The following is a 13308-nucleotide window of genomic DNA, read 5'->3' on the forward strand; positions in this document are numbered from 1 at the left end:
TATATATAAATATATATAATATATATATATATATATATATATATATATATATATATATATATGTATATATATATAATACATATACACTATATTTATTCTATATATAATATATATATATATATAATATATATAGCACATATAGATAAACCGGTAGTTAAAAGTAAATAGTAGGAAATAGTAGCATACTGACTAACGGTTCTCAGTAACGAGAATGAAAATAAAAAAACGATGATACATTCAGCGTGAAAAGTTGGCGATACGAATCTGTGTAATCGCTGATTTTTTTTTCTTCTTTTTTTTTAGAATCTATAGCATTTCGCTTCTTTTTCCAGGTCCCTATGGAGATCCACAGTTTCTACAGCCACGACTCAGACAATGGGCAAGTATCTTAGCGGCCTTGTTTATACTAGTTCAGGTTTAGGGATATAGTATGACAGGGTCAATTTTGCTCTTTAGTCTTTTTTTTGCCTTTTGAAAAGTAGCGCCGCAGATGACAGTCTAGTGGATATTTTTCACGCAAATGCAAGCTTATTATTATTATTATTAGTTATTATTATGATTATTATTATTATTTATTATTATTATTATTATTATTATTATTTTATGAAGCCGTTAGGATATGTATACGCCCTTTAGCTCAGAATGAATTCGCAGGTATTTACATTAGATACGTGTACAAGTTTGGTTCCCATATTTGCATGTATTTGCATGCAAGGTAATTTGTATATATATATATATATATATATATATATATATATATATATATACATAAATATATCGGTCACCTTTTATAGACATGTACAATGTGTATGAATATCATTCTGGATTTATTAATATATCAGTTATATATTTGGTATCGACGTAAAAAGGCATAAACTCGACGTTTTTTTCAGTGGTATTCTTAAACCTAAGCTTACGGCCGGCCCTACCTGTCAACTAGAATTCGAGGATGTCAGTTTTCGAAATTAAACCAGCCATTCTTCTCTGAATCGTTTAGCATTTTGACGCCAAAATTTGTAATAAGTTGCCAATTATAGATTGATGTATTCAAAGGAACTAGCATAACAAATTAGCCCAAGCTGGTAATGGGAATAGTTATCCGCATTCTCTATTGCTTGTCGATTTTGTAACGAATATACGCAACGTCGATTATACGTTAAAAATAAACAGTAATATTTAATACTTGGTAGTACACAGTTAGGCGGCAAAATGCCCAAAGTTGCCGGCAAACGCGCTAGATTTTTCTTGCTCGGTTTTTCGTGAGGAAGCCACATGGGCTCTGATCGTTCCTCGCCTTGTATTATTTTTCTTCCTGCGTCATTAACCCTTATTATTCCACTTCTGAAAAGCGACTTCTCTTTGCCCTTCTCAAAGCATCTACAAAAATATGGCTTCTTTGAAATCTCGCTGTTAATCGCCTGACAGTTAGACTTTGGTTTATCCGCTTATCAGTCTCAAAACAAGTCAAGTAAGAAGTATTATTAAGTAACTTACCACAGCACACTGAGGCTGATGTTTGGCACGAGGTTTGTTCAACAGTAGCGTCCTCATTTGGCTGGAGTGGAGCCTTCAGTTCTACTAACTATGCAGGTGTCCCCCTTGGAACTTTGTAAAGACAGACATTAGCCTTTAGCTTCCCAAATACGTCGTGTGTCTGGTCTTCTGATCAGTTACAAGTCTAATAAGTAGCTTAACTCCAATAGTATGGCGTACTTACATAATTATTTCGAGGCTTCCATTTGTTTTGATTTTGCTAGTCCTAAAAGTAGATATGTATTATCACCTACAAAGTTGATGAAGTATTTTTATTCTTAAGGTAATCACTTTACTTATCATTATGAAACCTGGGCGCTACTTTTCCAAAGTCGTAAAGTATAGCAGGATGGTAATAGGATAGTCTTATGATAATGGTGATTATGATGTTGATAATGGTGTTACTTAGACGGAATGCATACGTAGTAATGTTAATGTTTTTTTTTTTTTTTATTTCGACAACCTCTGCTAGGAACTTGAGTAGCAAAGCTGTCTTGTCATTTACCTCATTATTATCGCCATCTCTTTCATTCCTGTCATTTCATTACCATCTTCGTTTTCCATCACCGTTCATCCCTCTTCTTTCCCTCTGTCCTTCCATCCACACACTTCTTTCTCGCCTCCCACTTATAAGCTCTTGCACGATGCATGCAAGCACGGATCATCTTTATATATATAAATAGAGAGAGAGTAATGATTTAGAATCCACTGCATTGTGACCTCATGTACTTATCATGTATAAGAAAACTCTATAGACTTTAAGCTGAGGAAGGAGACAAGAATCCTGCGCAGATTTCCTAATCCAGGAGGTTGAGTTGCTCTAGAGCAAAGGAACTAATTATTTATGCATAGAGAGAGGATGTATGCTGCTGTTAGACTGCACATTTTTTTATTCTTAAAAATATATACCATTCATTCAGCTGATGGCGATGAAACACCTACACAGTTTCGTGGTATGTATGTGTGAATGTTTAGATATATACGTACAGTGATACCTTTTATGCATGTAGCGTTTTCATATGTAGCGGTATGATTAGAATTCTTATTTTTATTGCTGCCAGCGGTGACAAGCAAAATTTTGAGTAACCATGAATAACCGTAGTCATTATTGTAGCAGGTTCACTTAAGGTAGATTCATGGGTGAGCCCTATGCCTGCGAGACGTTTGTTTGGCGGCCGCTGATTGGCTGGGAACTGCCTACCTCCCGGTACCAGCCAATCAGCGGCCGCCAAACAAATGTCTTGTAAGCACAGGGCTCATCTAAGAATCTACCTTAAGTGAACAGTAGTTATTTAGTACTTAGGATCAAATGGAAGAAGGAAAGGCAACTGGAGCACTGCAGAAAATGGATGGAAAAATCAGTAATAAAGGAAGCCAAACAGTTATTTTTTAAAACTGTATAGGTCAAACCTTTAAGATATTATGGCAGGGATGACTAATACACATGATTGAAGACATGCACACATAACTGAATCTAGTCCAAGGGCTTCTGTGTAGTTTATAACAGACAGGCGATATATAGGTACCACAAGAAATCATTTCTAAAACAGAAGCAATCGATAATGTTTGATCAAAAGCTTTAAAAAAAATCATGTACATGGAAAGAATACAGCAAGTCATTAATTTACAAGTTACAAGGTATTATAGTGATTTCCTCCTATGTATGCATATGTTCTTGTCGCAGAAAAAAAAAAATAAAAATTTAGAAGTATTTGTGATAGAGATCTGTTTTGTCATATGCAGATACTTATTGTGGTAAAATGACAGGGGAAAAAATTCAGTGTGTTTCTTTATTTTTTAAGTAAGAAGTGGTGAACAAAGGCAGGAAATATGATGAGGTTCACTAGGAAGTCTACTGGGACTAGTCATTCTTTTGAAATTTCTTTGTCGAGCGGTGTTTTATGTAGGAGTTTTGATATGTAATCCTATGACTAGGAAGTTAGTGACTGAATGCATTTCCTTTAACACAACGGTCCTTAATTCCACCAATGTCCGGTGAAGACTGTATATACACTCACAATAATGTACGTATGGTCATACAAAGGCAAACACATTCACACTTATGCTTACATACATGCATACACAGATTTGAATGGTTTCTTCCAGATCAATTGCCTACGCTCAACAGTTTCCGTTCTTTAAATATTCACCCATTATAAAGATCCCATAAATGAACAAATGAGGTTAATGAGGTTGCATTTATTCTAGTTTTAGCTGGGAATCTTGGAGGGGGTCCATTCTTTTGTGCCCTGGAGGTTTATCAATGGATGTCGTTCATTTCCACATTTTCTATTCCTTTCTTTCATTTGAAATGTTATTGCGTCCTACGAAAGGAAAGTATTTTTTTAATAAGCCAGCCTTTGTACCCCATTATCCGAACATTTATTAAGAATCAGAAATTTTCCATTTTTAAACAGAAAAAGGCCCTCTTTGTTTCGTTACTGACTAAAGGCTATCCCTTTGAGTTGAGATATATTTGAAATCATTTCAGTCAGCCAAGACGAGATTATCCAAATTTCATTTCCCAAAATTCCGAGTCACCCTTGAATGCCTCCAGCTGCATATTATGACGGACTGCCCAGGATGATAAGAGTAGTTTGTGCTGTAGATGATGATGATGATGATGATGTTATTGTTTGGGGGAAAGACGATGGCGTACATGCTTAGTGTGTGTCTGTGCGACTGTGTTTGTGTCCCACTCATAAATGGCGGGGAGTTGAGTGTGTTCTTCGTTCTTCCCCCTCCAGTACTGGCTGCAGCGTGGCCGTGGCGGGGGCTGCTGTAGGAGTGGAATGCTCGCCCCCATCCAATCTCTCCCCCACGCATGGATTCCCCACCACCCCAGGACGGTGCATGTCCCCACCACCACACAGCCTCGACCCAACACCACCAGCTCCAACCCTTGTTCCTCCACCTCCACCCACCTCCAACATCCTCTCCTCCACCTCAACCATCACCCAATTAGCACCTCTACAGGTACCCCCGCCCACAGCCGTCTCGCCAAAAGCCAACAGCAGTAGCTACAAGTTCCACTACAGCTTCCCTCAGCCCTATGGGTAAGACTCCTCCAAATTACCTCTTCCATTTCCTCCTCTTCCTCTTCCTCTTCCTCTTCCCGGTTAATCCTCCTCCTCCTCCTCCACCTTTCCCTTCTCCTTATCTTATTCCTACTTTCCTTTGCCTCTTCAAAACAGTTCAATAAACAACACTAAAATTCGAACCAGCGTCTTTTCCTTCCAATTAGGTTTGCCCCGTTAGTTCCAACTCTTCAGATAACCAATAACACGTACTAGCATTTTATGGACACTGGCGGGTACTTAACCTGTGCCAGTGTCCTTTAGCCTACGTTTTTAAATCACCACTGCATAAACCATGGAACATTCAACATTCAAGTACCTCAACGTGCATAACCACACACACACAACCACTTACTCAAAGAAAACTTACGTAACCGTTTGAAGTTCATATAACATGCACGAGGCTGGTATGCTACTTTGGAATGAAACCTTGCTTATTCACAGCTCTGCTTGCTATTCACTCTTCCTGCTTTCTACATACACAGAGTGGCTTATTAGGAAGAATTGTAGCGAAAATGTTACCTTTTTTTCTTGCCACGTGATATTATAGACAATTTTTATGTACTGTGATATGAGAATTATCGCATTTCACATTTCCCTTCTCTTTTTTCCTATAGCTGTCTTTTTGGACTCGAGGTAAGTTGCTCTTTCTATTTGCCTTGTGACTTGCACCGTTTTTTTTTTTTTTCATTTGTCGTTTTTTATATCACCGTGACAATGCTTGAAACATTTCAAAATGGAGCTTTTCTTCAAGCTTGACGAATTCTGTATTTTGGACCTGCACGTTAGATTACGCTATCCCTTACCTGCATCAGAAACCTCTTTCCTTTTTAAACTGAAATACCAATAGTAACGTGTCATTACCAGTTTGCTTCCAATTATAACACTGACCATCGCCATTTCTTCATGCGAGTGCCGGACTTTCCCTGAAAAGGTATGGCAACACTGCATTGGGGGCATGGCTTGTGTCCGCGTTTAAAAATAAATTTGTATTTAATCTTTCATTTGCGTATCTGGTCATTTGTTTGCGTAAATTTCGCCTATTTTTATTCGTTTTATTTCAAAAAATCCATTTTTAAGGGTACCTGTGTTATATTTCAATCATGTTTTGATTTAACCCACATTTGACAGTTGAATTTACTTGAATTGAAACATTTTTATACATTTTTCATAATATCTGAGACTATTACGAAGTCATGTTGTCTATTGGTATTTGCTTTCAGAAGGAACATACGAGCTTAATGTACTTGATAAAAAAGTGCTTTTGCTGTTCATTTTGCCTAAATGAGATGCGCTTTCAAGAGCATGGCTTTCTTTGACAAGGAAGTTCCTATTTTTTTTTTTTTAGAGTAAACGTTTTCCTGTGTGATGACAAAGCCTGACAAACAGACTGTCTTGGAATGACTCAGAATATCTTTTTTTCGTTAGTTGACTATTTATCTTCTTATTGACAAATTATTCTCTTAGTTGATAGGTTGTTGTTCACTTTTTCAATGTTTAGAGGCATTTGCATTTATATCAGGATTTTTTATATTTATTGCAGTCATGTTATTGTCTTGCCAACTGTAAAGTAGTCGTGAAAAGATTATATACGCTGTTTTAATATATTATTGTAATGATAATTGACTTGGTTGTATGAATTTAAGTGACATAATTATTTAGTCTAGTGAAGTTTTTATTTAAGATAAAAATTAAAGGTGCACAAGTATGTATTTGATGAGGTTTGTATTATGAGAGCAATTATGAGAAGCTGATTACCCATTTTCACATAAGGAATATTTAAACAATCAATGACGATGAAAGCGGTGATGATTTGCACGTCTTATTCATTTTGTGATAATAACATGTGTGTTAGTTCAAAAAAGCTATTAGTTTCTGTATGAAATAGATCCTAGAATTAGTCGCCAAAAAATGGTCGAGTTTCAGCATATGACATTAAACTGTTCAGTGTCCACAGTCCCTCTTCCATTCCTTTGGTTTCTTTCAAATTTTATGTATTCTAATGCATGACCCTAACCCTACCTGCAGAGACGGCCGTAAGGAGCTGAGCGGAAGTTTGGCCAACGGCTCCTTAGACAGCCCCATGGCTGACGTCTTCTCCCATGTCTCCAAAAGGTCCCGGCTGACGCCTCCGCTTAGCGACAGGGTGATGCTTTACGTCAGACAGGACGGTGAAGATGTGTACACCCCCCTGCATCTGGTTCCTCCTAGCACCGTAGGCTTGCTCTCAGCAGTAAGTGCCGTTTCTCTCTCTCTCTTTCTCTTTCTCCTTGCATCTCAGGAGATTTCAATAGAAGGCATAAAGTGATCTACAGAAATGAAATATTTCTTAGTGTTTGTGGGTTGTGTTTCCCATTTTTTCCTCATGCATTTAGGAGATTTCAATCAGAAACATAAAGCTATCTACAGAAATCATGTATTTCTTTTAGTTTGTTGGTAACGTTTTCATTTTTTTTTCTTCAAGAAATTTCATTAAAAATCCCAAAGATAGCTACGGAAATTATGCATTTCTTTTAGTGTTTGTGGGTATTTTTTTCTTTTAATTTTATTTCAAGAGATGTCATTAGAAAGCATAAAAAGAGCAACAGAAGTGAGTTATTCTTAGAGTGCTTGTGAGTAGTGTACTAAATTTTTGTATTTTTCACTTCAAGAGATTTCAATAAATAGGATAAAGTGATCCACAGAAATGGGTAGTGTTTTCAGTTTTTTGTACGGTTACTTCAAGGTATTTCGTTAGAAAGCAGTAGAAGAATTACAAAAATTGGTTTTATATTATATGAGTTGGAATATATATATATATATATATATATATATATATATATATATATATATATATATATATACTATATATACCAACATGTAATATAATATATATATATATATATATATATATATATATGTGTGTGTGTGTGTGTGTGTGTGTGTGTGTGTGTGTGTGTGTAATTAATACCAATTAGTCTTTCTATCAAGAAGGTAAAGATGGGACGGAAGAAAATGTCTAAATATATTGATAAAATGGGGTATTGTGGATGAGAATATGGTGTCCATTAATATATATGGATTTTATACTTCACTAGAGGGAAAAATAGGCTCTTCATTATATCACTCTCAAAGCGTTTAATTAAGCATTGAGCATTGACAATAAGTAAATTGGTCAGGTACAAAGACTGACGTTTTGTTTAAACTACTGCTCTTACACGCTATGGATGTTTGTAATATTTAGAAGTTATTTATGAACAACACATGTTCTTATGAATTTTTATTGCTCTAATGTTCATTATAGTCAAGTAAACGTTGAAATTTACGGTGACACTTTCTTTTCAGATTGAGGAAAAGTACAAAATTCCAATGCAAAGTATCAAAAATATATACAGGAAAAATAAAGTTGGGTGAGTATAGGTACAATTGTCATTAGTTATTTTACTAAAGCTGAATTACAAAAAATTTCAAATCATCAGTAACCTATAGATTGTTTTGATAAGGTAAAATTTAAAAGTAAAGCCATTTGACCCGTAAGATAAATGTTTTATGGAAAGGGTTGTAGATGAAAAAAATAACTCTGGCAACGTTTCTCCTAAAGGAATTATCATAGCAAAACCCTGACTCATTGGCCTTGCCCTGACTTAACTACCTCCGTATTTTAATTGAATTTTTAAAGTAAAATCAGATTCATTTTCTATTTTCGTGTTCTCTTTTGTGTCGAAAACATTTAGACTTGTTTTCTGGGGAATAATCTCATCTACTCCACTTTTATTCGGATGCCATTTTTAGAAACAGTGTCAGCAACATATTCCCCCTTTCTCCTGGCTGACATTTTTAAAAACAATGTCAGCGACAAATTCCCCTTTTTGCTGACGCGCATTTTTAGAAACAATGTCAGCAACAAATTTCCCCCTTTCTCCTGACGCCATTTTTAGGAATAATGTCAGCAACAAATTCCCCCTTTCTCCTGACGCCATTTTTAGGAATAATGTCAGCATCTGCTCTCCCCCCCCCCAACCCCCGCCCCACTCCCCTTTGTACGGAAATCTTTTAGAAACAGTGTCAACCACAATTCCCCCTTTTTCCAGAGGCCATTTTCAGAAGCACCGTCAGCAACAATTAACTTTTATCCCGTCGCCATTTTCGGAAAGAAGTTTAGCAATGATTCCCCCTTGATTGAGACGTCATTTTGAAAATAATGTCAACGACTCCCTATATTAGGACCCTGTATTGTCCGGAAGCCATTTTTGAGGACGCCGTTTTTTGCGCTCTCTTAATCCACTCTTTTGTCTCTTTTCATTGCAGTGTGGTTGCCAAAGTGGACGACGACATGCTCCGTCATTACTGCAACGAGGATTTGTTCCTGATGGAGGTGCAGCACCGGGACGCCGAGAGCTTCGACTTGACGCTCATCGAGTTGACCGGGGTCGAGCACTGAACGGTGGCGTCTCTGGGGATCCTGCTGGGATCAGCTGTTACCTGGATATTATGAATATATATAAATATATATATATATACGTTTGTATATGTATCACTGGAGAATGAAGGGATAGGAGAACTAATGTGTTTGAGAGAGAGGGAGAGAAAGGTTTTCTCCTCTCTCTCTGTCTCTCTCTCTCTCCCTCCCTCTCTCATCTCTCTCTCTCTCTCTCTCTCTCTCTCTCTCTCTCTCTCTCTGGATTCGTTCGTTTTGCAACTGCAGCGAAGTGACAGACACATCTTTCAAAAGGCTTGGAGGAGGAGGAGAAGGAGGAGGAGGTGGGAGTGGAGATCACTGTTAAGTGCTTATTCTGTAGAGAGAGACACACACAGCTGTGAAGAGAGACTGGCTACCAAAGTACAGAGACACTTGAACCATGATGATGGTGATTTCTTTTAATCTGATTGTACAGAGGTACTGAAGACGAGAAATGTCCAAATCAGTAGAGAACAGAGAGAGTTCCTCTGTGATGCTCAATAACATTAGCGTTCTCTTATATTGTGTAGCTGATTGTAAGGCAGAGAACCAAATTTCCTTTCCATCCCTCCACCCTAAAAATGATAGAGAACATAGTTGAAAATAGATCTCTGGTAACTGCATCTTGCAAGTTACCCAGTCTTTTCTCCAGTCCAGAAACCTGTCAAGAATGTAATGAATTATTTGTATCTGCTGTTTAGTCAGGTTTTATTCTTTTTCTCTTTTCATGAGCCCATGTAGACAAAGACTCAAAACTTCCCTTTGCTGCCATATTTTGTTTTTTTAAAAGAAACTGGAAGCTGAACTGCAGAGCGAAGAATCATGCAGTTTGTGTTCCTACATGTAGGAAAATAGAATTCAAAGTAATGTACATTACTGTTAAGTCTCCATAGGAAAGCATCAGTTTAGCAAATGTATTTTGTACGGTTTCTGTAACCTGTGGTTAAATGTATTTCTATGATATTCTAAACCAATGTGAAAAGGAAGTTTTGTAATTCAAGAGTGGCTGTTTTAAGCTTTTCTCATTTAATATATTAGAAGTTACTTTGGACTTCAGACATTATTTTTTTCGAGTTAGGTACTTTCCAGTTGCCCATTTTCTAGAGGTACGTCCAAATATTCCAGTTGCCATAAGGTACCTTCGCCATTACCACAAGGTACTGTTTTCTTTGATGATCAACAATCGTAATAATCATGTTAATGAAGATCCCATCCACAAAGAAACCTTTTTTTTTTCGTGGTAACCTCAGCTAAAATCAAACCTATTTTAAAACCATGATGAAGACAAACTTGAAGTAAACAGGGTATCGAATGCCTTTAATAAACTTAGATGTTCTTGTTAGTGATTAAATTGTTGTGAAACCGAGTTTATTATGATTAGTCATTATGGATTGTATTATTAAATCAGCTTCGTGAGTTTGACACTTGTAAATGCCGTGCGAGCTGTTTGCACGGCCCTATTTCAGTCCGTTATATTCAGCATTTCAGAATTCCGTAATCCATTCTAGATCCACCAGTCTACTGCAAGCTTCCTTCTAAAGAAGATTTACAAGCTCTTGTAAGACGGATGCACAGTACAAGTTATTGAGTACAGCAGATGTCCTTGTAATGATTTCAGCAAATGATTTCATCCAAATCAAGCCAATAGTGAAATCACTGAAAATTTAAAAAAAAATTGTTTTCGTGTTTTCGTGATCACATCTACAACAGCAGATCAGCCTTAGCCTGATTTGTATATAAAAAAAGCCAATAGCCCCTTATTGTTCTTATTTATTCAAGATTCCTCCATGATTGACCATGCAGTGCCACATATCTTGCCAATCTGTTTGATATATTTTTTATTTCAGTTGCTTTCAAATGAACATCTTTCATGATAGTGCCATAATTAGTAGAACAATGATGATGATGATGATGATGTTGTCGACTTCACACACACACATCATTTTCAACACGAATTAGTAGTTCTCAGTGAATTTGATTTTTTTTATATTTCTACTGTGTATTAGATTGTATGTAGAATGCCCTGTATATTGTATTATATGAGCCATTTTTGTGGCTGAAAATGACGAAGGGGAACGTGAGCTCTTTCCTTTTCTATTACCTGATGAATTTATATATAAATATATTATTATTATTATTTTAATATTAACTGGATCGCCTGAAAGAACCCAAGGATCGAACAACAAGCAGTTCGCCCCACGCAATTGTGGCTGCTGTTGGTGAATCAGTGCTTGAAATCAAAAGGCCTTTCCGGGTCTTTGCTTGTTTTGGAAAAAAACTCGGTTTTTTTCTTTTTTCTTCTTTTTTGTTGAGGCATCGCATCTCATAAGCCAAATCTGTCCTTTCGCGTAGGAAATTTCTATATACATAGCGTAGGCGAACTATTCTTGACATTCGTTTTATTTTATTTATATTTTTTTTTTATTTTTATTTACTGGATCATGCGAAGGACTAATTAATTTCTCATCAATTCCAGAATTTTGCAATTGCTGATCCTTATATATTTTCACAACTGCTTTATATTCGCAGTTTTTTTGTGTAAGGTTGTTATGAATACTCATTGATCATTTTTTTTTTTAATTTCATGTCGAAATTCTCACAAATCAAACCGCGTGAGGTCGCCTTCATATACTCGCGGATTCTCAATCGGGACACAAACGAAAGGTATTCTCATTTCCATAGACATGTAAGTTCTCCATAGTGTCATTTTTTATTAATCTGAATTAATAAAAAATATCTTTAGCTTAAAGCTAATTTATATATATATTGTGTTTTTAAAAATACTGTGTGTGAGTGTGTTTGTGTTCTTAATAAAAAGACTGTAGTGTTAGTAAACAGAGTAAGCCTAGGGTAAGTACAACATTTGCTTTTGATGTTACGTCATTCCTTTTATTCGATTTTTCTGGCATTCCACTTTACTAATTTTTAATTAATTGTAAGACAGCCCTGATTTGTCACACTTTTTCATTGTTCTAAGTACTCCAAGGCAGTATATTAATAATGTATGTCCCTTCCTTATTTTATTTTTAAAAAAAGAGAAGTGTCTGTTTGTAGGAACAAATTCATTTGTTTGGAATACAAAATAGGCTTAATACTTTGTAAATAGAAATGTTGCTTTAATTATCTGGTTTTAGCATAATATATATTATATATATAAATATATATATATAAATCATTAGCTCGTAAGTCTTTATTTTTTCTTTGTGTGAATGCATAAAGCGAGTGATAAAATAAGAAACAAGAAAAAGATGAAGATAGTGAAGAAGGAGAAGAAGAGGAAGGAGATAGTGTTGAAACAGCCAAGAAGATTATGCTGAGGATGATGATGATGATGATCACGAAGACGTGTTATTATGGCAGGATGAGCTTTGTTACTATAGTTTTGTAAGAAGAAATATTATAATGATTATATTAGTGTACATATATATTTTTTGCTTGATGGGTGTGATTTTTTTTCCACTCTGATTTTTATCAACTTGCTTCAACGCTTTAGTAGTAAAATTAGGCGAAAAAAGCAACAAAACAAAACTTCTAGTGCCTTAGTAGGTTCAGCCTGATTCAAGATCATTTTTTATTTTATTTCTGCTGCGTCAACTCAGCAGACCCCATTTTTTTCCTTTTACTTTATGTATCAGCTTTTTATCGAGCCTTTTATTTTTCCTCTTGTGCTCACCGCCTTGCCCTTCTTCCCTCTTCCCCTCCCCTCACCTCCCCCTCCCCCTCCCCAACGCCCCCCCCCCCCCCCCCACAAGATACACACACGAAAGCAGAAAGTAATTGACTTGTACAATACAAGAATAGCTGGATGGATATATATGGTTCAGTGGCATTGTAGATGATAACTTCGAGTTGGGTAATTTTTTTTTTTTTTTTTTTTGTCTTAGTTGTTTTTCTTTTTCCCTTTTTTCATCATATCACATTCACACCATGAGTTTGTACTGATGATACTGTGACTGAGCAACCCTCCGTTCCCCTTCTATCCATGTCTCTCATACAAGCCACTGCTTTGTTTCTGGCATAATGGTTACTTTCTGTGGCCCGAGCTTATGATATATATAATATATATATATATATATATATATACATATATATATATATATATATATATATATATATATATATATATATATATATAATATATATATGTAGGCGGTTGTTACATTTTTTATCATAATTATACCTGTTATTTTCATTTTTTTTTTTTTTTTGGACTGAGATTTGTGGCTTGTTTGTGTGGCTTCGTGACCCTTCTTCCTTGAC

General features: G+C 35.9%; 1 protein-coding gene across 6 annotated transcripts in view; it reads left to right on the forward strand.

Moving 5' to 3' along the window:
* The window catches only part of LOC135223880 (protein grainyhead-like), a 391944-nt gene extending 379229 nt beyond the window's left edge, over nt 1-12715 (forward strand). For 5 of the 6 annotated variants that reach the window (XM_064262788.1, XM_064262791.1, XM_064262790.1 and 2 more), the window contains 5 exons: nt 333-379; nt 4281-4589; nt 6639-6843; nt 7935-7999; nt 8898-12715. In XM_064262788.1, coding sequence (XP_064118858.1) covers nt 333-379; nt 4281-4589; nt 6639-6843; nt 7935-7999; nt 8898-9030 — 759 coding nt within the window. In that variant the 3' untranslated portion in view covers nt 9031-12715. The remainder of the gene's footprint in view (nt 1-332; nt 380-4280; nt 4590-6638; nt 6844-7934; nt 8000-8897) is intronic. The other variant, XM_064262793.1, reaches the window with a different exon arrangement.
* The last annotated feature ends 593 nt before the right edge of the window (nt 12716-13308 follow it).

The sequence above is a fragment of the Macrobrachium nipponense genome, chromosome 10 (assembly GCF_015104395.2).
Source record: "Macrobrachium nipponense isolate FS-2020 chromosome 10, ASM1510439v2, whole genome shotgun sequence".
Lineage (NCBI taxonomy): Eukaryota > Metazoa > Arthropoda > Malacostraca > Decapoda > Palaemonidae > Macrobrachium > Macrobrachium nipponense.